This window comes from Sardina pilchardus, chromosome 15, assembly GCF_963854185.1.
Source record: "Sardina pilchardus chromosome 15, fSarPil1.1, whole genome shotgun sequence".
Lineage (NCBI taxonomy): Eukaryota > Metazoa > Chordata > Actinopteri > Clupeiformes > Clupeidae > Sardina > Sardina pilchardus.
The window spans coordinates 388600-415180 of record NC_085008.1 but is presented as its reverse complement, the minus strand read 5'-3'; the positions used below and the strand labels follow the sequence as shown (position 1 = coordinate 415180).

At 49.2% G+C, this 26581-nt stretch overlaps 1 protein-coding gene across 1 annotated transcript in view; it reads right to left on the bottom strand.

The window, feature by feature from the left end:
- Positions 1-886: 886 nt before the first annotated feature.
- apc2 (APC regulator of WNT signaling pathway 2) overlaps positions 887-26581 on the bottom strand; it is a 54014-nt gene continuing 28319 nt past the window's right edge. The window contains exons 5-15 of the mRNA XM_062556395.1: positions 25209-25317; positions 24425-24538; positions 23304-23399; positions 14503-14592; positions 12662-13076; positions 11155-11244; positions 9092-9231; positions 8652-8729; positions 8417-8533; positions 7272-7486; positions 887-6958 (exon numbers count right to left, since the gene is read on the bottom strand). Coding sequence (XP_062412379.1) covers positions 1246-6958; positions 7272-7486; positions 8417-8533; positions 8652-8729; positions 9092-9231; positions 11155-11244; positions 12662-13076; positions 14503-14592; positions 23304-23399; positions 24425-24538; positions 25209-25317 — 7177 coding nt within the window. The 3' untranslated portion in view covers positions 887-1245. The remainder of the gene's footprint in view (positions 6959-7271; positions 7487-8416; positions 8534-8651; positions 8730-9091; positions 9232-11154; positions 11245-12661; positions 13077-14502; positions 14593-23303; positions 23400-24424; positions 24539-25208; positions 25318-26581) is intronic.

Genomic DNA, 26581 nt, shown 5'->3' with positions numbered 1-26581 from the left:
CCTGCCTTCCTCAGGCCCAGCTTCTGTGGAGACCCCAGTGGTGTTCCCTCACAGGAGTTCAGTGGAGCTTTCTCCCAGTGATAACTACACATGATTTTTTGCTCTTAGGTAAAGTACTTACGCATACCTGAATCTAAAGGCAAACACACAATTATATTATCAAACGAAGCATTCAGTAAGCGGATATATACATACACAGCTACTTCACTGGAACATGTGGTTACTGAGCCTGTTCAGCTGCAATGGAGCAACACATCGCTTCTCCAAGCATGTGCCTGCAGGAACGTTCTTCTCTTGATGAAACCTTCCTCAGATTTCTCCGTTTAGTTTAGTAGTTTGATGTGAATAACTGCTGGGGGTAGGAGAGTTCGGTTTCATTTAGTTGAGTTGTTTAATGTGAATAACTGCTGGGGGTAGGAGAGTTCGGTTTGAGATCAGATTAAACAAGCGAGTCCTTGTTGCCTGACAGCAGACTGCTGAGGGACTGCGTATGGTATAGTTTGCGGTTATCTTTACATCACAGAGACACATTTCTAGCTGTGCTGATTGGTTGATGAGCTATTTGCAAATGGCTTACCTGCAGTGTTTACAAAGTGAAGGCTGATTGTGGCAGATCTCAGGTGTCAGTAATGTGACAAAAGATTAAATATTTGTGAATACAAAGGAAATACTGTACATTAACACAGACATCCATGGTTTCTGTCTCATGTTGAAGTTCAACAGTCTTCTCCACTGAAAGTCCAAGACAGGAGGCCCACAAGAGTTCAAAACAAGTCTCAATTCAGAGATTCAGCTTGCTTGATTTTGCATATTGTTTGTTTGAGTGCTGAAAGCCTAACTTCCCACCCAACCCACCCACCCATCCGAAGGATTATAGTCTGTCACAGAGAATTTGTGTGGGTGTGTGTTTATATGACTTGCAAAGCAAAAGCTGTGGTATATGTACATGTACAAAAAAAGTAGAAAAATGCACCTTTTTCAGGATGGGTCATCTCTTCAGGGATTATGCATATTACTTTAAGGACTGCAGCTACTGTGTGAACACATGGGATCTTGGGATGCTAGCGCCAGTGTCCTTGGAGGTGGATGTTTTCAGATGTATGGCAAGAAGGAGGCAAGACAGGAGAAGTTATACATCATCAGAGGTAAAAACACTGATGCTTTCAATGAATCCACCTGAGTTGCAGCATCCGGAAAACACAATGTGGACCCAATTCTGAACACACTGCCAGAGGGGCACAGCCGCTAAGCTTCAACCTTCTCAGCTGGCTTCTCGGTGAGTGTTGAGGCTTGGCATTGCATGTCCTGCTGGGAGCAGGCCATGCGGCTGGGGGTGTAGTTGAATGGAGTGACTCGGGCGGCCTTGCTGGGGGAACTGTGGCGGAAGTGGCCGACGCCCCCGCTGTGTCCGTCGGAGAAGTTGAGAGACGACGCTGTGCTGTGGCTCTTCAGCGAGCAATCGGAGTCTCCGTCCTGCAGGTTGCCGGAGGACGCGATGCTGATCTTCCGAAGCAGGACGAGTTTAGAGGCGTCCTCGGGCATGGCTGGGCCGTTTTCGATTGTTGGGGAGGTGCTCGAGTTTGTCTTGCTGGTGGACAAGTCCTCAGTCTGAACGATTGCGTCACTGGTCTTCCTGGACTTCAGCACAATGGTTGGCAGTTTGCTTGGCAGTGGTGGCGGCATCGGTTTTTGCCCATTGGGTGAAGGCAACAGAGGCAACGCAGTGGCCGGCAGAGTGCTCTTCAGGATCTGAGGCACGTCCTCGTCACGGATCCTCCTCCAGGTGGTCCTGTCTGCGCCACGACTTCCCGCCTTCTGCGTCCTCTTCTTGGTGTCCTCGTCGCTCTTGGCGCGGGTGCTGGAGTCGGAGGATGAGGAGCGCAGCGACGTGCGGCTGGTGACGCGGCTGAGGACGTTGATGCTGGGGGACGAGGCGTGCCGTTTGAACGTTTCCCGCTCACGCTCGCGCTTGATCGTCTCGCGCTCACGCCTGAACGCCTCCCTGCCCGTGACGGGCTTGGGAGCCGGAACGTTCCTTCTGGGGATCCTACAGGGGCTCTCCGAGCTGGTCCTTCTGGCTGGCCGCTTCACCTCGAAGTCTCTGGCGTCGGTGGAGGTGGCCCTGGCGAGCGCGCTGCTTTGCCGCAGGAGCCCTTGCTCAGGGATCGCTCTCTGTCCTGGGCCCCGGCACAGCCCTCTCCTGGGCCCCTGCACCACGGGCTTCAGCTCCTGGCACCGCGACGAGCAGAGGAACACGGCGGAGGTGCCGGCACCGGTTCTGCGGGGTGAGGCATGCTGGGAAGTGGGCACGGAGCGCGAGCAAGATCCATCTCGTCGTGAGGTGCTGGGCGACTCCTTGATGAAGGTCAGCTGTCGCAGGAAGCCGTTGCGGTCGGTCTCGCCTCCGCTGGAATGGGATGATGTCATGCGTACTAGCTCAAAGCGGTTGGCCGGTGAGATTCTCTTTCCTGACACCTGGCTGTTCTGCCTGCTGATCGAAGTAGGCTGATTGGTCACCAGAGGAGAGATTGTCCTCGGTTGCTGTGCCTGAGTCTGCATGAACGGTATACGGACGGGAGACTTCTGAGTTTTGCTGTTGACGGTGGATTTAGTGGGCTGATTTGTGTTTGATGTGTTTCCATTCCTGCCTGGAGGACTAGAGGCTGGAGTTGTGACCTTTTTCAGAGCGGGCTTACTGGGTTGAGTTGGAGAAGGAGAAAGCTTTTTCTGGGTCTGCCTCGATGGGGTAGAGCTTTGTGAGGACCCGGAACCAGAAGATGAGCTTTTTGGTATCCTTGCAGGCGGAGTTGAGCTTCTCTTGGGCAGAGAGAATTCTGTGGAGTCACTGGGCCATCCGAGCCTGTGCAGACTACGAGATCTATGCTGAGCAAGGTTAGGATTCTTCACCGGTTTCTCTGTTTTGGGTGACACCTTTCTAGGAGGTGGGCGCTGTGAGAGGGTTGTCTCTTTCTTAGGTGTGTAGATCACCGTTCGGCCTCTGAAGACAACTGGCAAGTTTGAGACAGGCTTGCGCTGGGTGAAGTCAAGTGGGGTCCCTTGGTTTCTACCCTCTGACAGTTTCTTTGCATTCTTGTTGTCTTTGTTGTTCTTTCTGTCTGCCTTGGGGGTAAAGCTCGATGTCATAGAAACACCAGACATGAACGACAACACTGACTCGGACTCGGATGACTGCTCTTGAGACTTTGAGGCTTGCAGCTTCGTTACAATAGAATTAGCGCCCTCCTGTATTGCCCTCCACTCAACGCTGTTGAGGTCTGAGTCTTTATCAGACAACATGTCGTCGCTCTCCAACTCCTTCTCAGGTCTGCAGTCATCGGAGGCTTTCTGTTGGCCGTTTCTCTGCTTCTGTTTCCTGTCAGACTTCCTCTTCCTCCCCGACTGCTTCTTCCTCTGCTTGGGCATGGCGGACGTGATGCACTTCAGCAGCAGGTCATCCTCAGAGTCCATGCTGACGGAGCTGGGCGAGCTGTGGTCCTCGTACGGGCTCTGGATGTGGGGAAGCTTGTTGTTGCACAGCGCTGGATTAGATGCCACACTGTGTCTGTTCTTCATCCAGACCTGCTGCTTCTTCCCCTTGTGCTCTTCGAAGTCTGCGTCGCTGAGGGAGCTCAGGGAGGAGCTGAGCGAGTAACATGGCGGGGCCTCGTTCATGATCAGATTCTGCTTGATCTTGTGGAAGCCCTTGAGCCTCGTCTGGGGACTGTCCTCACGCTTGCCCTTCATGCCTCCGCGGATTGTCATGGTGATCCTGTTGTTTGTATCGTTAATTTGTTTCTGTCCTGTTTGTGTCATCCTTGTTTCCTCTTTATCCAGTTGATCGTCATAGAAACAGTAGATGGCTTCCTCAGTTGGTGTTGGATGTCGCATCGACTGAAATGCCACGTTTTCCTGAGCATTCTCGCCGTAGAGAGACTTCTGGCTTTGATACATCTCTGCCCTTTGCGCTCTGATGGGCAGATCGAGCTGCGGCATGCTCCGTGAAAGATTCTGCGCCTGCTTTTGGATGTTGGGCACGGGTGACTGGGCTCGGTTGGACCTCTGCTGGGTCAGTCTAGCGGCCATTTCTTTGCTCTGCATGAGCAGTCTCTGGGTTGGGACGCCGTGCCTCATCCTGTTCATCTGAGCGCCCGTCACTTCTGCCTGATTGGGCGTCTTGTTAGGCTTGTGGAAGCGTGAAAAGATACGCAGCTCCTCAATTCGCTTGGCCTCTTGATCGATGAGCTCCCTCTTCTCCATGCTCCTGGCACGCCAGTCCTTGGCTGCCTTGGCCTTCATGGGGTACTGAAGGGTCTCGTCGCTCAGGGAAGTGGTGCTTGAGAAGTTAATCGCAGTACCCTCTGCTGAATCTGTGAAGGAGGAATCATCATGATAGATGTCCCTTTCACTCATTCCAGGCTTCCGCATGGCACACATCTGATTACTACTGGGCAGCACCATATACACGGGCAGCTGAATAGATCTTCTACCTTGAGGGTTAAGCATCTGGTTGGACAGAGTAGACATCAGAGGTCTAACTTTCCTAAACCTGGAGGGCATTGCGGAGTTGATACACTCCTTGAGAATCTCTATGTCGTCATCTGAATTCCCTTCGCTGTACCGCTCAGCTTGGTCGAGACAGCCTCGATCATCCAGCTCATCTCTCTGTGCGTGGTGGGCGTCGGGGTTGTTGTCTTGCTGCTGCAGCAGAGGGGTTAGTTTGAGCTCCACGTCCTTCTGTATGTAGTGCTCGTGCAGAGGCAGAGCACTCAGGCTGGAGGCGCACGAGAAGTTCTCTGTCGGTTTCTCCACAGTGAAGTAGATCATAGTGTCCAAGTCGGGAGGAAGGTTGAACCGTTCCTTGAAATCTGCGATCTCCATGAACTTCCTCAGGCTGCTCTCCCATTGGTTGCCCATGTTCTGGGCCTCGGGGCCCCCTGTCTCGCCACAGCATGGGGTTTTGCTGCGACTGGGAGGCATGGTCTGCCCAGGGCTGTCCGGCAGGTCACTTGGGCTCACGGTCCCACTAATCATCTCACTGCAGGGGTCGCTCAGGATGGAGCTGGCGATGGAGGGGGACTCAAAGCTGCCCAGAGAGCTGACGGAGCTGCAGCGGCTCATGACAAGAGGTGTCTCGTGGATGTAGTTGTCGGAGGAACTTGATGGAGTTTGGTCTTCGGGAATGACGGGGGACACTTCCCTGAGGAAGACCTTCTCGCGATGCTTGGGGATCTCGATGGGGTCGGAGGTCAGGCTGCTGATGCTGGCGCTGGTCTTCTGGTCCGTCACGAGCATCTGGCTGTCGCTTAGATCATGCAGCGTCTCATCCTCTTCCTCCTTTCTCCTCAGATCCTCGTCATCGTCCTCGACTTCGATGATCTCCAGGGACGAGTCGCTCTCCAGCTCGTTCTCGCTCTGGCTCTGTCCGTCCAGGGCGCCGTCGCCAGACGACAGGGAGGAGAGGGAGCTGCAGCGAGAGAAGCATATGGGCGTGTTCTCCACCGAGTACTTCTGCACAGTCTCCATCTGACCCAGCACTGGGCTTCTGGCTGCTACGATTGGGGAAAACTTGGTCATGCTTCCCCCAGTCATCACTGTGGGCACCCAGGCTTGCCTTCTCATGGCCTGGGCTGCCTGGACATTTATGGTGTTCTTGGCAACCCCAAACTTGGCCACACTCTGTATGAGCGGGACGTGCTGGTAAGAGGGGGATAGCTTGATGGTGGGCATGCTCACATCGGATGAGACCTTGGTGGATGTAGTGGCTGGTGTGGACAGATTAGCTTCAGCTTTCTCTGTCTCTGTGCTGCTGGGCTCCGACATCTTGACTTCAGAATCTCGCTCTGGTATTTCATTCTTATTAATCTCTGTGGTGCCTTGCGTTGGATTATTGAGGAAGTCATGGTGGGCCACCTTAAGCTCAAGCTTGTCCGGCCGCTTTTGCATTTGTGGTTTGGCCGCAGTGCGCACCTGGTCCTTGCTGCCACAGTAGCCGTCACTGGTGCTGCCGCTGTTGAGGCTGTCGTTGGACAGGCTGCTGTGATTGGTCTTGAGCCGCAGCAGGGCATGGGCTCGGCTCAGTCGCTCTCTGTGTGCGAGACTGCTGGTGTCTGAGAGCCGGCATGGGGAGCACGACTTGGCTCTGGCCTCGTGGAGCTCGTCAGAACCATACTGCCAGTCCACGAAGTGGTCCTCGGAGCTGAGACTGAAGCTGTCCTCTGAGGATGTGTGCATGGTAATGTCCTCCACCAGCTTGTCGATCTTTGCCACTGTGTTGGTGATCTTCTTCGCGAGCTTTTCCGCTGCCAAGGACACCTCATCGTCTGGGGGGCCGTGCTTCTTATCGTCCGGCAGGGGCAGCCCAACGTCTCTCTCGGGCTCGTTGTCTTTCTTCCGGGGCGGACCCTGGAGGAAGTTGGAATTGTTCAGGAACATGGACAGCATGGAGTACGTCCCTGTGTCCAGGCTGCTCGACACATTTGGGGCCTCATCGTCGTCAAAGCAGCCAGAGTCAGAAGCATAGTCCTTCGCAAGGCTCTCAATGTGCCTCAGTGGTTTGTTAATACTTGGGTGTTTTGGACTTTGCTTTTCAATGGAGTCAAATGTCTCTGCCAAGTGCTTGGCATCCAGCTCAGCCTCGAGCGCCTTCTGCTTGCGCATGTACAGCGAGGGCACGCAGGAGCCCGGCGAGATCACCGCCGTGTCCTTGTACTTGAGCGGCCGGTTGGCCAGAAGGTTCCGGAGCGCCGCGGCGCTTCCCATGGCGATCATCTTGTGCTTGGAGTGGATGAGGTTTCTGAGCATGCTCACTGCGCCCAGATCCCACAGCAGCTCCTGGTCCTTGGGGCTGCGGGCAGAGAGGTTCCAGAGGGTTCCGCAGGCGTTGCTCACGATGGTCAGGCTGTGGGAACGCAGGTGCTGCAGGAGGGTCTGCAGACAGTTGTGGTCCCTGAGGATTTGTCTGTGGAAAGAGTGGTACACACACACACACACACACACACACACACACACACACACACACACATACATACAGGTCAAGTATTGTGTCTGTGGAAAGAGTGGTATTGTAAACAGGTCAAAGGTCAAGTGATGTGTCTGTGGAAAGAGTGGTGTTGTATACAGGTCAAGTATTGTGTATAGTCTAGAGACACCTAGCATTACACAAACCATTGATCTTCAGCAAATAGTGCCATTCTGAAATGTACCATGTACTATGCTAGTGCCAAATGAGATTCTGAAGTAGAATATTCTGCAAATACGATATAAAACCGTACCTGTAATCATCTCGGGTTGCGATGAGACTGGACACGTTGCGCAAGATGCCTCCGCCGCTCTCGATGATGGCGAGGGAGTTGGTCTGGCACCTGTAGGTGAGCGTGCTGACCAGGAAGCCCAGAGCGCCCTCCACGGAGCAGATGGACACCTTGTTCTCCTGGCTGTGAGCCGACAGGTTCCACAGCGCGCTGAGGATGCTCTTCAGAGTGGACTCCTGCGGGGGGGCGGGGAGGGACGAGAGAACGGAGCACAGAGACGAGATGTGTTGAGGACTGAACATGTTCAGTGTAAAATGGACGAGATGTGTTGAGGACTGAACGTGTTCAGTGTAGAATGGACGAGATGTGCTGAGGACTGAACATGTTCAGTGTAGAATGGACGAGATGTGCTGAGGACTGAACATGTTCAGTGTAGAATGGACGAGATGTGCTGAGGACTGAACATGTTCAGTGTAGAATGGACGAGATGTGCTGAGGACTGAACATGTTCAGTGTAGAATGGACGAGATGTGCTGAGGACTGAACATGTTCAGTGTAGAATGGACGAGATGTGCTGAGGACTGAACATGTTCAGTGTAGAATGGACGAGATGTGCTGAGGACTGAACATGTTCAGTGTAGAATGGACGAGATGTGCTGAGGACTGAACATGTTCAGTGTAGAATGGACCTAGTAAGAGCCTCATCAGCACTTGCTGAGTGTCCTACTTTGCTTGATGCTCCTACTATTACATTGGAGAGTAGCCATTGATTTTAATTAACAGATGCCGATAAATTCTTGAATGATAGCATCTCAGCAGCACCCTTTATACATTTTATAGCTTAATGTATACACAATTTACATATCCTTCTATTCTCTGTGTGCACTAAGAGAGCTATAGACTAACTGGCTAATAGTGTCAGACGGGGTTAGATAGGGGAAATAAGCTAAGTTAGGCTAATAGTGTCAGACGGGGTTAGATTGGGGAAATAAGCTAAGCTAGGCTAATAGTGTCAGACAGGGTTAGATAGGGGAGACAAGCTAAGCTAGGCTAAGAGTGTCAGACAGGGTTAGATTGGGGAAATAAGCTAAGCTAGGCTAATAGTGTCAGACCGGTTAGATAGGGGAGATAAGCTAAGGGCCAGCCTGTGTGTGCATTGTGTTTACCTTTGTGGCCTGAAGCGCACACGCCATCAGTGCCGCTACGCTGCCCACGTCTCTGAGCGCTCGCTTGCTGTTGATATCCGCACGCCACGACAGGTTCCGCAGAATGCTCGACACCACCTGAGGAGACACACAACAGTTTTCTCAGCGTTCTGAAAAATACACACTAATATTGGAATATGGTGTTGCAGGAGTACACTTATAAAAGTGCTGTTCTGCATCGTCTTCTGTTTTTTACCTGATGTAATTCCTCACTGTCTGATGCAAGCTGTGTCACTATCGCCTGCAGACTGCTCTTCCTAGTACAGAGAGTGGCCTGGAAACAGCGCAAAACACACCGTGAACTCCATCTGCCTCTAAAAATACCCTCGCCGGAGCACATTAATTAAAAACTAAGCTAAATGGCACACTTAATAACGGGATCTTTTCACAGAGAAACTTTTGAACAGCAAAGCTCAACCAGAGCTTATTAATAGAGTCATTTCAGCTTTCAATGCCAAAGTACGTTCACACATACAAGGAAACTGGCTCCAATATATTGATGTTACTTATAAACACAATATGTACAGTACATGGACTATTGACAATGTTTATATACATGACAATACACAGTTAGAATAAAGTACACAGACATAAGAAGAGAGATGCTGAAGCTTGTGTGTTTCATGACTGCGTTACCTTGTTGACCACGTCCCCAAAGGTGAGGTTTGTGAGCGCCATGCCGGCGTAGCGCCTCAGCGCCATGTTGATGGGGTCGTTCTGCATGCCGTACAGCTCCTGGTCCAGATGCACCAGCTCAGCCACCACCTGCACACCCCCTACAGTCACACACACAGGCAGGAGTGTGTGAGTACAATCGCCACATGACTGGACACCAAGTCCATCTGACCCCCTACAGTCATACACACAGGCTGGAGTGTGTGAGTACAATCGCCATATGACTGGACACCAAGTCCATCTGGTGAGATGTTTTTCACTCAAAGACAGAATTTTATTGGTACTGAAACACAGGAAATGTGAGGGTTTTTTTATAAAGCCGGTCGCATTGTTTCTCGACATTCTCTAATCTCCAGCATTTGCTGTGCTTGCAGAATCAAAGGATTATCCACAAGTTATGTTCCATAGCTCTTCTGATAGGAATAGTGCTGTAAAGAGCTGAGAGGGGGCTCTGTGAGTAGTAGCACACTGATTTATATATTATGATTTACTGATTTATTTATATTTACATTATTTATATACCACTTCAGCCCACCCACTCACACCTGCAGTGTCTTGCGCTTATGTGTAAGGAGTCAGGAGCCATCTCCGTGTTCACCTTAAGATACTGAGATTTGACCATAGACATATACATCTCTGGATATGACGCTGTGATTTGACCATAGACATATACATCTCTGGATATGACACTGTGATTTGACCATAGACATATACATCTCTGGATATGACACTGTGATTTGACCATAGACATATACATCTCTGGATATGACGCTGTGATTTGACCATAGACATATACATCTCTGGATATGACACTGTGATTTGACCATAGACATATACATCTCTGGATATGACGCTGAGATTTGACCATAGACATATACATCTCTGGATATGACGCTGTGATTTGACCATAGACATATACATCTCTGGATATGACGCTGTGATTTGACCATAGACATATACATCTCTGGATATGACGATGTGATTTGACCATAGACATATACATCTCTGGATATGACGATGTGATTTGACCATAGACATATACATCTCTGGATATGACGCTGTGATTTGACGATGTGATTTGACCATAGACATATACATCTCTGGATATGACGATGTGATTTGACCATAGACATATACATCTCTGGATATGACGCTGTGATTTGACCATAGACATATACATCTCTGGATATGACGCTGTGATTTGACGATGTGATTTGACCATAGACATATACATCTCTGGATATGACGATGTGATTTGACCATAGACATATACATCTCTGGATATGACGCTGTGATTTGACCATAGACATATACATCTCTGGATATGACGCTGAGATTTGACCATAGACATATACATCTCTGGATATGACGCTGTGATTTGACCATAGACATATACATCTCTGGATATGACGCTGTGATTTGACCATAGACATATACATCTCTGGATATGACACTGTGATTTGACCATAGACATATACATCTCTGGATATGACGATGTGATTTGACCATAGACATATACATCTCTGGATATGACGCTGTGATTTGACGCTGTGATTTGACCATAGACATATACATCTCTGGATATGACGCTGTGATTTGACCATAGACATATACATCTCTGGATATGACGCTGTGATTTGACCATAGACATATACATCTCTGGATATGACGCTGTGATTTGACCATAGACATATACATCTCTGGATACGACGCTGTGATTTGACGCTGTGATTTGACCATAGACATATACATCTCTGGATATGACGCTGTGATTTGACCATAGACATATACATCTCTGGATATGACGCTGTGATTTGACCATAGACATATACATCTCTGGATATGACACTGTGATTTGACGCTGTGATTAGCGCTTATGTGTTACATCTATGGATATGACGCTGTGATTAGCGATTTTCCTCTGACTCTTCCGTTGACCTTTGACCTGACTGAAGCAGATCGGACGACAGATGTGCGGACGGGCGAGGGGCCCGAGGGTGACCTTTGACCCGAGGGTGACTCACCGAGCTCGTTCATGGCGCGTCTGTACTCCTCATCAAAGGAGAGCTTCATCACGGCACACACGGCCTGGCAGATCTGGGGATCCACTGGCTCTGGGATATCTGTGTGGAGCACAGAAGAGGAGGAACTCAAATCACTAGACTCAAATCACTAGTGAGACATGCCCCTCACAGAAGAGAAACTCAAATCACTACTGAGACATGCCCTAGGATATCTGTGTGGAGCACAGAAGAGGAGGAGGAACTCAAATCACTACTGAAACTCAAATCACTACTGAGACATGCCCTACACAGAGGAGAAACTCAAATCACTATTGACTACCCTGGCAACCAATCAGATTTGCTGTCTAGATTTCTAGGCTAGTACAGTGAGGCATTGTCAGATACACAACAGCAGCACTTACAATAGTGCCCACAGTACAGATGGTCAGACATAAACAGTGAACTGAGATGAATATCATACTGTAACCAAATATAGTGAAAGTGTACGATTACTACAGGTTCACCGGTTAGCTATTCACATCCTCTATTAGACACCTGGACAATTATGTAAGTAATCCAGTGGCAATTCCCTGAGCTCACACCGCTGTGGACGTCTCCCAGCCAAACTCTACTGCCTGTAGTATGTTGTCATGGAGGCTGTTGTCATGAATACTGTGTGTAGTATGTTGTCATGGAGGCTGTTGTCATGGATACTGCCTGTAGTATGCTGTCATGGAGGCTGTTGTCATGAATACTGCGTGTAGTATGTTGTCATGGATACTGCGTGTAGTATGTTGTCATGGAGGCTGTTGTCATGGATACTGAGTGTAGTATGCTGTCATGGAGGCTGTTGTCATGAATACTGCGTGTAGTATGTTGTCATGAATACTGCGTGTAGTATGTTGTCATGGATACTGCGTGTAGTATGTTGTCATGGTTACTGCCTGTAGTATGTTGTCATGGATACTGCGTGTAGTATGTTGTCATGGAGGCTGTTGTCATGGTTACTGCCTGTAGTATGTTGTCATGGAGGCTGTTGTCATGGATACTGCGTGTAGTATGTTGTCATGGAGGCTGTTGTCATGGATACTGAGTGTAGTATGCTGTCATGGAGGCTGTTGTCATGAATACTGCGTGTAGTATGTTGTCATGAATACTGCGTGTAGTATGTTGTCATGGATACTGCGTGTAGTATGTTGTCATGGTTACTGCCTGTAGTATGTTGTCATGGATACTGCGTGTAGTATGTTGTCATGGAGGCTGTTGTCATGGTTACTGCCTGTAGTATGTTGTCATGGAGGCTGTTGTCATGGATACTGCGTGTAGTATGTTGTCATGGAGGCTGTTGTCATGGATACTGCGTGTAGTATGTTGTCATGGATACTGCGTGTAGTATGTTGTCATGGTTACTGCCTGTAGTATGTTGTCATGGAGGCTGTTGTCATGGATACTGCGTGTAGTATGTTGTCATGGAGGCTGTTGTCATGGAGGCTGTTGGACCTGCGGCTGCCGTGCGGTGACCCCTGACCTGTGGTTGGGGTTCCTCCAGGGGAGGGCGTGGCCAGGTGTCCCTCCATCCAATCCCAGCCGCTCTCGCAGTGCGAGCGGATCTGCTCCAGCACGTGCAGCACCCTCATCTCGCGCCGCGCCTGGCCCTCGTCCTGCTGCGAGTAGATGATGTTGTGCAGCGCCGCGCTCGCCCGTGACCGAGCCTCGCGACTGCTGCCCACGTTCCCCCCGGCCCCCCCGGCCTCCCCCCCCCCGGCCCCCGTGCCCCCCCCCTCGGGCCCGTCGTGCAGGATCTGCACCAGCAGTGGCACGCAGCCGGACTTGCGCATGGCCAGGCAGCTGTCCTGCGAGCTGGACATGGCGAGCAGCGTGCGGGACATCTCCTCGCGGTCACGCGTCGCCAGCATGGACAGCAGCCAGAACACCATCTCCACCTGACCAGCAGGGGGCAGAGACACGCACAGTTAGCAGAGAACACCATCTCCACCTGACCAGCAGGGGGCAGAGACACGCACAGTTAGCACAGAACACCATCTCCACCTGACCAGCAGGGGGCAGAGACACGCACAGTTAGCAGAGAACACAGAACACCATCTCCACCTGACCAGCAGGGGGCAGAGACACGCCACAGGTCAGCAGATAACACTGGGGGCATATGAGTGGGGGCATAACACTGGGGGCATATGAGTGTGGGTATAACACTGGGGGCATATGAGTGTGGGTATAACACTGGGGGCATAACACTGGGGGCATAACACTGGGGGCATATGAGTGGGGCTATAACACTGGGGGCATATGAGTGGGGGCACAACACTGGGGGCATAACACTGGGGGCATAACACTGGGGGCATATGAGTGGGGGCATAACACTGGGGGCATATGAGTGGGGGCATATGAGTGTGGGCATAACACTGGGGGCATAACACTGGGGGCATATGAGTGTGGGCATAACACTGGGGGCATATGAGTGTGGGCACAACACTGGGGGCATATGAGTGTGGGCACAACACTGGGGGCATATGAGTGTGGGCATGTCTACTCTAGAGTTGGTATACCAGATACCTGCTGTTAGAGGCATATCAATTATGTGTGTGTGTGTGTGTTTGTGCCTATAACAGGTACATTTGCGTGTCATGTATCAAATCAAATCAAATCAGGCTCATTGGCCATGTATACTTGCGTATACAAGGAATTTGGTCTCTGCATTTATCCCATCCGTGAATTAGTGAACACACACAGCACACAGTGAACACACAGTGAGGTAAACACACTAACCCGGAGCAGTGAGCTGCCTTCATTCAGCGGCGCTCGGGGAGCAGTGAGGGGTTAGGTGCCGTGGACTGGTCGGGGCTCAAACTGGCAACCCTCCGGTTACAAGCTCGAAGCCCTAACCAGTAGGCCACGGCTGCCCCATCATATGTGTGGGTATAGATATAACTAGTATATAGATACATACATACATACATATATAACTATGGTATAGATGTGTGTGTGTGTGTGTGTGTGTGCTCTAATGCTACCTTGCTTCCAGCCTCTCCCGGTGCCTCCTGTCCCGTGGCGCTGTGTGCGTGTGTGCGTGTGTGCGTGTGTGCGTGTGTGCGTGCGTGCGTGTGTGTGTGTGTGTGTGTGTGTGTGTGTGCTCTAATGCTACCTTGCTTCCAGCCTCTCATACATATATAACTATGGTATAGATGTGTGTGTGCGTGCGTGCGTGCGTGCGTGCGTGCGTGCGTGCGTGCGCGTGCGTGCGTGCGTGCGTGCGTGCGTGCGTGCGTGCGTGCGTGCGTGCGTGCGTGCGTGCGTGCGTGCGTGCGTGCGTGCGTGCGTGCGTGCGTGTGTGTGTGCGTGCTCTAATGCTACCTTGCTTCCAGCCTCTCCCGGTGCCTCCTGTCCCGTGGCGCTGGACACGTTCTCCGTCTCCATGGAGGCCTTGGACGAGCAGCTGAGCGCCTGCGGCGAAATAAAGGCACAAAAACACGTCATTTCCTCTCTGCGCCGTAATAAAGGCACAAAAACACGTAATTTCCTCTCAGGTCTGTAGTGAGCAAAGCACTCAGTAACCGTCCTAAAGGGATGAAGTACAGTCATTGCAAATTCTATCTTTTACAAATTCTGCATGAATAATATAGAATCAATGGCAACAAAAAATGTAGATGTCCTTTCTTATTGACTGGCCTGTATATTTAAAAATATTAAAATGTAAATGTCTTATTTTTCTTATTGACTGGCCTGTATATTGAAAAATATTAAAATGTAAATGTCTTATTTTTCTTTTTTCCTTTTTTCCTTTCTTTTCTTTTTTTTCTTGTGCGAGGCATCCAGGCTCCCCGCCATTTGCGTTTGACAAACCAATCGGCTCCCTGCATCTCCCTGGAGGCCCAGTCGCTCCCCCTCCCCCCTCTCATCCTGTGGTCCATCGCTATGGTAACCTTTGATGCTGCCGCTGCCTTGGCTGCAATCTGATGCAGCTTCAGACAAAAGGGGGTGGAGCGGCACATATGGCATCCTGCATGTCTTTATGCTTCACAACACACACACACACACACACACACACACACACACACACACACACACACACACACACACATACACACACACACGCACGCACACACACACACACACACACACACACACACACACACACACACACACACACACACACATACACACACACACGCACGCACACACACACACACACACACACACACACACACACACACACACACATACACACACACACGCACGCACACACACACACAGCACATATGGCGTCCTGCATCTCTTTATGCAGCCGAGCGAGTGGAACACGTCTACTAACAACACCAGCACACTGAGACTGCACACACACACACACACACACACACACACACACACACACACACACACCAGCACACTGACACTGCTCTCCCTGAGTGGGATTAATGTGCTAAGAACACACAAAAGGACAAAAGGTGCCGTCAACTTGTACATTTAACATGACTATCAAAATGGAAATTAGTACACATTTAACATGACTCTATCAAAATGGAAATTAGTATACACATTTAACATGACTCTATCAAAATGGAAATGAGTACACATTTAACATGACTCTATCAAAATGGAAATGAGTACACATTTAACATGACTCTATCAAAATGGAAATGAGTATACACATTTAACATGACTCTATCAAAATGGAAATGAATATAGACCTATCACCTGGTATCTGCCTTACAGTCTGCTTTATAGGGTGCTCTCACACTAGGTCCTCTGGACCAGACCCGGGTTCGTTTGGTCCGATGGTTTGGCTGTTTTTGATAGTGTGAACGCAACCGTACCGAACTCGGGTGCGGACCCGGGACCGGACCTGGGTCCGCCTGAAAAGGTGGTCTCGGGTCTGGTTCGCTAGAACCCTGGAGCAGGTTGCTAAGCAAACGTTCTGAAGAATCTAAAGAATCTTTACCTTTGTCTTCTTCATTGCACTGCCTTCTGCTGTGTTGCCAAGTGATATTTGTAAACAGAATTCTGGAAGTTCGTGTCTAGAAGCATGGTGCTTATGACCCAAACGGACCCGGGTGCACACACAAACGTGTCATGTGAACACAGACCAACTACGGTAGAAGTAACCGCACTCGGGTCCGGTCCAGTTAAACGGACCTAGTGTGAAGGCAACCATAGATTGACATTATTTAACAAAATGTAGGTAGAGCTGTCAATTAGATTAACAAAAACATGAATTGCAGCAACGTGACTGCAGAAACTGACATTCCTATTTGCCACCATTAACTGACATTCCTATTTGCCACCATTAACGCAGACTCTCTTGAGGTTTAGTGACAGCGCTGTTGTTCACTACAGAGAGCTGTGATGCCCTCTCCTCTCCTCTCTGGAGCATCACTACTGTTCACTAGAGAGCTGTGATGCCCTCTCCTCTCCTCTCCTCTCTCATCACTACTGTTCACTAGAGAGCTGTGATGCCCTCTCCTCTCCTCTCCTCTCTGGAGCATCACTACTGTTCACTAGAGAGCTGTGATGCCCTCTCCTCTCCTCTCCTCTCTCATCACTACTGTTCACTAGAGAGCTGTGATGCCCTCTCCTCTCCTCTCTCATCACTACTGTTCACTAGAGAGCTGTGATGCCCTCTCCTCTCCTCTCCTCTCTCATCACTACTGTTCACTAGAGAGCTGTGATGCCCTCTCCTCTCCTCTCTCATCACTACTGTTCACTAGAGAGCTGTGATGCCCTCTCCTCTCCTCTCCTCTCTCATCACTACTGTTCACTAGAGAGCTGTGATGCCCTCTCCTCTCCTCTCCTCTCTCATCACTACTGTTCACTAGAGAGCTGTGATGCCCTCTCCTCTCCTCTCTCATCACTACTGTTCACTAGAGAGCTGTGATGCCCTCTCCTCTCCTCTCCTCTCTCATCACTACTGTTCACTAGAGAGCTGTGATGCCCTCTCCTCTCCTCTCCTCTCTCATCACTACTGTTCACTAGAGAGCTGTGATGCCCTCTCCTCTCCTCTCTCATCACTACTGTTCACTAGAGAGCTGTGATGCCCTCTCCTCTCCTCTCTCATCACTACTGTTCACTAGAGAGCTGTGATGCCCTCTCCTCTCCTCTCCTCTCTCATCACTACTGTTCACTAGAGAGCTGTGATGCCCTCTCCTCTCCTCTCTCAACACTACTGTTCACTAGAGAGCTGTGATGCCCTCTCCTCTCCTCTCTCATCACTACTGTTCACTACAGAGAGCTGCTGATGCCCTCTCCTCTCCTCTCTCATCACTACTGTTCACTAGAGAGCTGTGATGCCCTCTCCTCTCCTCTCTCATCACTACTGTTCACTAGAGAGCTGTGATGCCCTCTCCTCTCCTCTCTCATCACTACTGTTCACTAGAGAGCTGTGATGCCCTCTCCTCTCCTCTCTGGAGCATCACTACTGTTCACTAGAGAGAGCTGTGATGCCCTCTCCTCTCTGGAGCATCACTACTGTTCACTAGAGAGCTGTGATGCGCATCACTACTGTTCACTAGAGAGCTGTGATGCCCTCTCCTCTCCTCTCTGGAGCATCACTATTGTTCACTAGAGAGCTGTGATGCCCTCTCCTCTCCTCTCTGGAGCATCACTACTGTTCACTAGAGAGCTGTGATGCCCTCTCCTCTCCTCTCTGGAGCATCACTACTGTTCACTAGAGAGCTGTGATGCCCTCTCCTCTCTGGAGCATCACTACTGTTCACTAGAGCAGTGTTTTTCAACCACTGTGCCGTGGCACAGTAGTGTGCCGTGACACATTGTTAGGTGTGCCGTGGGAAATTATCCAATTTCCAAAGTGGTCTAAAAAAGAGTGAATAGAAATAATTGTCTTTGTGTTCATTTGATTCCTATTCAAGACACTTTGACAAGAATGACTTGATATCGTTAATGCGGGCTACAGATTTTTATTTAATTTCATTTTCCATAAAATTTCATTTTATTTAAAAATTTCGGTTGGTGGTGTGCCTCAGGATTTTTTCAATGAAAAAAGTGTGCCTTGGCTCAAAAAAGGTTGAAAAACACTGCACTAGAGAGCTGTGATGCCCTCTCCTCTCCTCTCTGCAGCATCACTACTGTTCACTAGAGAGCTGTGATGCCCTCTCCTCTCCTCTCTGGAGCATCACTACTGTTCACTAGAGAGCTGTGATGCCCTCTCCTCTCCTCTCTCATCACTACTGTTCACTAGAGAGCTGTGATGCCCTCTCCTCTCCTCTCTGGAGCATCACTACTGTTCACTAGAGAGCTGTGATGCCCTCTCCTCTCCTCTCTCATCACTACTGTTCACTAGAGAGCTGTGATGCCCTCTCCTCTCCTCTCTGGTGCATCACTGCTGTTCACTAGAGAGCTGTGATGCCCTCTCCTCTCCTCTCTGGAGCATCACTACTGTTCACTAGAGAGCTGTGATGCCCTCTCCTCTCCTCTCTGGTGCATCACTGCTGTTCACTAGAGAGCTGTGATGCCCTCTCCTCTCCTCTCTGGAGCATCACTACTGTTCACTAGAGAGCTGTGATGCCCTCTCCTCTCCTCTCTCATCACTACTGTTCACTAGAGAGCTGTGATGCCCTCTCCTCTCCTCTCTGGAGCATCACTACTGTTCACTAGAGAGCTGTGATGCCCTCTCCTCTCCTCTCTCATCACTACTGTTCACTAGAGAGCTGTGATGCCCTCTCCTCTCCTCTCTGGAGCATCACTACTGTTCACTAGAGAGAGCTGTGATGCCCTCTCCTCTCCTCTCTGGAGCATCACTATTGTTCACTAGAGAGCTGTGATGCCCTCTCCTCTCCTCTCTGGAACATCACTACTGTTCACTAGAGAGCTGTGATGCCCTCTCCTCTCCTCTCTGGAGCATCACTACTGTTCACTAGAGAGCTGTGATGCCCTCTCCTCTCCTCTCCTCTCTGGAGCATCACTACTGTTCACTAGAGAGCTGTGATGCCCTCTCCTCTCCTCTCTGGAGCATCACTACTGTTCACTAGAGAGCTGTGATGCCCTCTCCTCTCCTCTCTGGAGCATCACTACTGTTCACTAGAGAGCTGTGATGCCCTCTCCTCTCCTCTCCTCTCTGGTGCATCACTACTGTTCACTAGAGAGCTGTGATGCCCTCTCCTCTCCTCTCTGGAGCATCACTATTGTTCACTAGAGAGAGCTGTGATGCCCTCTCCTCTCCTCTCCTCTCTGGAGCATCACTACTGTTCACTAGAGAGAGCTGCTGATGCCCTCTCCTCTCCTCTCTGGAGCATCACTACTGTTCACTAGAGAGAGCTGCTGATGCCCTCTCCTCTCCTCTCTGGTGCATCACTATTCGGGGTGTGTGTGCAGGAGGACGCAAGAGAGTTGAGGTTTGCCCGGAAGTAACCATAGATAAATATAGAATGGCAGTAACCATAGATAAATATAGAATGGCAGTAACCATAGATATATATAGAATGGCAGTAACCATAGATACATAGTAGCAGTAGACGGTCGACTCTAAATCTCGAGGAAAAGGCTCTCCCAGTGCCAGCCTCATGGTGCCAGGGAGACACTGGGCCCGCTGTAGGGACAGCCAATCACAGAGCCGCTACAGTGGGCCATGTCCCCTTTTCAGCCAATCACAGAGCCGCTACAGTGGGCCATGTCCCCTTTTCAGCCAATCACAGAGCCGCTACAGTGGGCCATGTCCCCTTTTCTGCTTAGCAACACACAGAGGAAGTGTGTGACGCTGGACGGTGAGGCAGCAAGGTGAATGCACACAGTAACGAGAGAGAGAGCGAGAGAGAGAGAGAGAGAGTGAGAGTGAGAGAGAGAGAGAGAGTGTGAGCAGGCTACGCACTGCAGCAGGAGGGACAGTTTGTCTCAATCAGCTCAAGGTGAACGAGCAGCAGGGTGCAGCAGGGTGCAGGAGAGACCAGTCAGAAGAACCGACTCCCATGTGCACTATGAGTGAGTGACAAATACGTAGATAGAGGGTGCAGGAGAGACCAGTCAGAAGAACCGGCTCCCATGTGCGCTATGAGTGAGTGACTGTGTGGGGTTCTGACGTGTCCTAAATGTTCACAGTGATTAATTTATGAAATGGAGCTCATCTTTTATTGAGGTTTGCATTTATTGGATTTGAAGCAGACCTGCATAAATAAAATATTCTAACTGTAAATGTCACAAGTCACAAGCAATCATGACTCTAACTAGACTTTTTAAGGGATAGTGATATTGACGATGTGCCATATTTTACATTCTAAAGAAAGCAATCATGACTCTAACTAGACTTATGTGTTCATGTCTGTAGTGCTATTGATGATGCCATATTTTACATTAAGCATATTATTTTTCAGGAATCGTTATGGCAACAGATCCAATTGTGTTCTAGCAGTGCGTCTTTATGCACGGGTACCGAATGATCAGAATAAAGTCTCTATTTCGTCATTGTTATTAACTTAAACTGTCATTCTTTTCATGAAATAATAAAGAAAAACTGACAAAAAAAAATCACATTTGTGACCCTGTAAAGCGGAACCACTCGTTTCGGTAAAATTTAGTAAATTAAGTTATTGTGCTCACGTGAACGGCCATAAACTAAGCTTTCCAACGATATGTATATCGATGGTATTACACAAACTATCGCTAAGATAACCGCATCCAAAGTTGACATAGTTCTTCTGTCACGATATGCCAGAAGAGGAGAAATCACCTGTTTAAGCAGCGCGTGCACAACGGGAATGACAGCAAATGTGTTGAATCTTCGCCGGGTTTAACAGTCAAAACGTAGGTTTTTCAGTGAAATGCGTTCACGATATGAAACTGTAGACTGTATGCAGCCGAATTATGCGAAAACGTGAAATTCAACATTTTAACCCGGAAGTTTGTTATTGTTGATTTTCTCAAAATAGCGATGTGCGCAAAACGACTGATTTCGCTGTGAATGGTCACATTTAAGCAAATATGAAATATTTTTCTATGGCTCTAACAGGAATGACACCATATTTTAGAGTTATGGACATGACAATGGGCTCTGTATGCTGCCTGAGATGCTAAACACAGACTAAACCTGCAACACCAGTAATTACATTTCTGACCCATCGAGAGTCGAAAACATAAACTGTTTATGGCAACATCTTCGAGAGAAGCTTAATAATTTAGCTTTCTTATAAAACATTCATTGCAGCACATAAAAAAAGCAAGACACAACTGTAAAAGCAGCAGAGAATCGAGGAAAAGGATGGTGATAAACAATACATATCTATATAACCAAACAGTTTATAATCCTTTTTAAAGGCCCTATTAGACTTCTCCAGTTTATCCCTTTTCTATAATCTTCAATGTGTGTGGAGTCAAACTGATTGGAGGTTGATTACACTGTGACAGATGATGGGAAGGAGGGCTTTCAGGGTGGACCTGGGGTTTTGTTGTTGAGAGGAAATGGCAGATTGTGCTAGGCTACCTGACTCTGATAGGGGGGGTTGTGTTGAAGCAGTATCCAATGCTAGCCTAGCTAACTTTGATATTTTGTGCTATGTTGAAGCACCTCATACAAGCACACTCTGATGGGGTGGGGGGTATGAAATGTCACCTTGCCCTATTGACTCTAATTATGAATATTATTTAGCAACCGTGTGTGTTAGCGTACCTGACTCTCTAAGGTGGGTTAGCATGTGTGTGCTAGCGTACCTGACTCTCTAAGGTAGGTGTTAGCATGTGTGTGCTAGCGTACCTGACTCTCTAAGGTAGGTGTTAGCATGTGTGTGCTAGCGTACCTGACTCTCTAAGGTAGGTGTTAGCATGTGTGTGCTAGCGTACCTGACTCTCTAAGGTAGGTGTTAGCATGTGTGTGTTAGCGTACCAGACTCTCTAAGATGGGTGTTAGCATGTGTGTGCTAGCGTACCTGACTCTCTAAGGTGGGTTAGCATGTGTGTGCTAGCGTACCTGACTCTCTAAGGTAGGTGTTAGCATGTGTGTGCTAGCGTACCTGACTCTCTAAGGTAGGTGTTAGCATGTGTGTGTTAGCGTACCAGACTCTCTAAGGTGGGTGTGTGTGCTAGCGTACCTGACTCTCTAAGGTGGGTGTAAGCATGTGTGTGCTAGCGTACCTGACTCTCTAAGGTGGGTGTGTGTGTTAGCGTACCTGACTCTCTAAGGTGGGTGTTAGCATGTGTGTGCTAGTGACCTGGCTCTCTAAGGTGGGTGTTTTCTCCAGAGGGGCACGAGACTTGTGTGTGTGTGTGCTAGTGTACCTGATTCTCTAAGGTGTGTGTGTGTGCTAGCGTACCTGACTCTCTAAGGTGGGTGTTAGCATGTGTGTGTAAGCGTACCTGACTCTCTAAGGTAGGTGTTAGAATCTGTGTGTTAACGTTCCTGACGCTCTAAGGTGTGTGTGTGTGTTAGCGTACCTGACTCTCTAAGGTAGGTGTTAGCATGTGTGTGTGGTAGCGTACCTGACTCTCTAAGGTGGGTGTGTGTGCTAGCGTACCAGACTCTGTAAGGTGTGTGTTAGCATGTGTGTGTTAGCATACCTTACTCTCTAAGGTGGGTGTTAGCATGTGTGTGTTAGCATACCTTACTCTCTAAGGTAGGTGTTAGCATGTGTGTGCTAGCGTACCTGACTCTCTAAGGTGGGTGTTAGCATGTGTGTGTTAGCATACCTTACTCTCTAAGGTAGGTGTTAGCATGTGTGTGCTAGCGTACCTGACTCTCTAAGGTGGGTGTTAGCATGTGTGTGTTAGCATACCTTACTCTCTAAGGTAGGTGTTAGCATGTGTGTGCTAGCGTACCTGACTCTCTAAGGTGGGTGTTAGCATGTGTGTGTTAGCATACCTTACTCTCTAAGGTAGGTGTTAGCATGTGTGTGTTAGCGTACCAGACTCTCTAAGGTGGGTGTTAGCATGTGTGTGTTAGCGTACCTGGCTCTCTAAGGTGGGTGTTAGCATGTGTGTGTTAGCGTACCAGACTCTCTAAGGTGGGTTAGCATGTGTGTGCTAGCGTACCAGACTCTCTAAGGTAGGTGTTAGCATGTGTGTGTTAGCGTACCTGACTCTCTAAGGTGGGTGTTAGCATGTGTGTGCTAGCGTACCTGACTCTCTAAAGTGTGTGTGTGTGTTAGCGTACCTGACTCTCTAAGGTGGGTGTGTGTGCTAGCGTACCTGACTCTGTAAGGTGTGTGTGTGTGGTAGCGTACCTGACTCTCTAAGGTGGGTGTTTTCTCCAGAGGGGCACGAGACTCGTGTGCCTCCTGAAGCTCCTTCTCCAGCTGCTCCAGACGAGCGACTCGGATCTGCAGCACAGGAAGTGATGACGATGATGAAGAGGAAGATGCAAGTTATGTTGTTCTGTTGCTATATACTGAACGCTCAGTGCTATGTCAGTGTGATTGCTAGTACTGTTCAGAAGAAGGCCTTCAGGTCATAGACTGTTTTTTTATAAAGGGGCGTGGCAGACCTGAGGTCATAGACTGGTGTTGTATAAAAGGGCGTGGCAGACCTGAGGTCATAGACTGGTGTTGTATAAAGGGGCGTGGCAGATCTGAGGTCATAGACTGGTGTTCTATAAAGGGGCGTGGCAGATCTGAGGTCATAGACTGGTGTTCTATAAAGGGGCGTGGCAGATCTGAGGTCATAGACTGGTGTTCTATAAAGGGGCGTGGTCATATACTGGTGTTCTATAAGAGGGCGTGGTCATAGACTGGTGTTATGTAAATGGGCGTGGCCATATCCTGCTGTTGTATAAAGGGGCGTGGTCATAAACTGGTGTTGTATAAGGGGGCGTGGTCATAGACCGATGCTCTATAAGGGGGCGTGGTCATAGACTGGTGTTCTATAAAGGGGCGTGATCATATCATGATGCTCTATAAGGGGGCGTGGTCATAGACTAGTGTTCTATAAAGGGGCGTGGTCATATCCTGGTGTTGTATAAAGGGGTGTGGTCATATACTGGTGTTGTATAAAGGGGCGTGGTCATATCCTGGTGTTGTATAAAGGGGTGTGGTCATATACTGGTGTTGTATAAAGGGGCGTGGCCATATCCTGGTGTTGCATAAAGGGGCGTGGTCATATCCTGGTGTTGCATAAAGGGGCGTGGTCATATCCTGCTGTTCTATAAGAGGGCGTGGTCATATACTGGTGTTCTGTAAAGGGGCGTGGTCATATCCTGCTGTTCTATAAGAGGGCGTGGTCATATACTGGTGTTCTGTAAAGGGGCGTGGTCATATCCTGCTGTTCTATAAGAGGGCGTGGTCATATACTGGTGTTCTGTAAAGGGGCGTGGTCATATCCTGGTGTTGCATAAAGGGGCGTGGCTGACCTGTGTGCGCTGCACCATCTCGTCGCTGGTGCCGAAGCGTTCCTCCATAACGGAGCGCACCTGCTGGGCCTCGAACTCCAGCTGCTGGCGGATCATGTCCATCTGGATGGAGAACTAGAACCACACACACACACACACACACACCACACCACACCACACCACACCACACAAATGACACACTACACATCACAGGCTGTGCAACACACAGCCCATCACAACCTGCAGCCTGCTTAAGATACACGTACTGTATCGCACCGATTCAATGCGGGGCAGCTGTGTGTGTGTGTGTGTGTGTGTATGTGTGTGTGTGTGTGTGTGTGTGTGTGTGTGTGTGTGTGTGTGTGTGTGTGTGTGTGTGTGTGTGTGTGTGTGTGTGTGTGTAGTAGTAGCTCTTACCATGTCAATGCGGGGCAGCTCTGTGTGTGTGTGTGTGTGTGTGTGTGTGTGTGTGTGTGTGTGTGTGTGTGTGTGGTAGTAGTTCTCACCGTGTCAATGCTGGGCAGCTCTGTGTGTGTGTGTGTGTGTGTGTGTGTGTGTGTGTGTGTGTGTGTGTGGTAGTAGTTCTCACCGTGTCAATGCTGGGCAGCTCTGTGTGTGTGTGTGTGTGTGTGTGTGTGTGTGTGTGTGTGTGTGTGTGTGTGTGTGTGTGGTAGTAGTTCTCACCATGTCAATGCTGGGCAGCTGTGTGTGTGTGTGTGTGTGTGTGTGTGTGTGTGTGTGTGTGTGTGTGTGTGTGTGTGTGTGTGTGTGTGTGTGTGTGTGTGTGTGTAGTAGTAGCTCTTACCGTGTCAATGCGGGGCAGCTCAGCCAGTTTGTGTGAGAGCGCCTGCAGTTGAGAATAGTACCAGTGGCGCTCCCGCTCCTCTCTCTCAATCTCACTCAGGAGCACGGCCCTGAAACACACACACACACACACACACACACACACACACACACACACACACACACACACACACACACACACACACACACACACACACACACACACGTCAGAAACACTCACAGGACCACACATCAACACAACTCAATCAAACCCAAATATCAGAATCACAGAACAATTGGGCCCAATATAAACCAGAAACACACTACCGTACTTCATAACCAGATAACCCATATCAACCAGAAACACACTACCGTACTTTATAAAGCCCACACCCATATCAACCAGAAACACACTACCGTACTTCATAAAGCCCACACCCATATCAACCAGAAACACACTACCGTACTTCATAAAGCCCACACCCATCTCAACCAGAAACACACTACGGTACTTCTTAACCAGATAGCCCATATCAACCAGAAACACACTACCGTACTTCATAAAGCACACACCCATATCAACCAGAAACACACTACCGTACTTCATAAAGCCCACACCCATATAAACCAGAAACACACTACCGTACTTCATAACCAGATAGCCCATCTCAACCAGAAACACACTACGGTACTTCTTAACCAGATAGCCCATATCAACCAGAAACACACTACCGTACTTCATAAAGCCCACACCCATATCAACCAGAAACACACTACCGTACTTCATAAAGCCCACACCCATTACTGAACTCTGCAGCTTCCAATAAGACACACATATTACAGCACAACACAACACAACCCACATAAACCCAATAAAACCCAGCAGATCTCAAACAGAACCCACATAAACCCACTAAAACCCAACAAATCTAAGGCCCCGTACACATGTAGCCGGGTATCTGCTTAACCGAAGGTATTTGTCTATGTTTGGACCTGTCATCCACATGACAACGCATATAACCGAATGTTTAAAAAAACTCTGGGCAAAGTGGAGATCTGCAAATTCTCCGTTTATAAATTGACGTGTAGCCAGAGATAACCGGAGATATGCGGTTTCGAACGTCAGAATATGCGGCAAAACCACAACAAATCTGCTCTGACGTCAAACGTGCGACCTCTGTTCACTGCAGAAGCATGGATCTGAGTGCCTTGAAACCGCAGATGTTCGGTTATGTGTGGAAGGTTTTTCTTCCCCAAAACGGGGTAATGTGGATAAAATTATTTTATAAACGGATGGGGGGAAATATTCGGTTTTAAAAATACCCGGCTACGTGTGTACATAGCCTAATACAGAACCCACATAAACCCACTAAAACCCAGCAGATCTCCAACAGA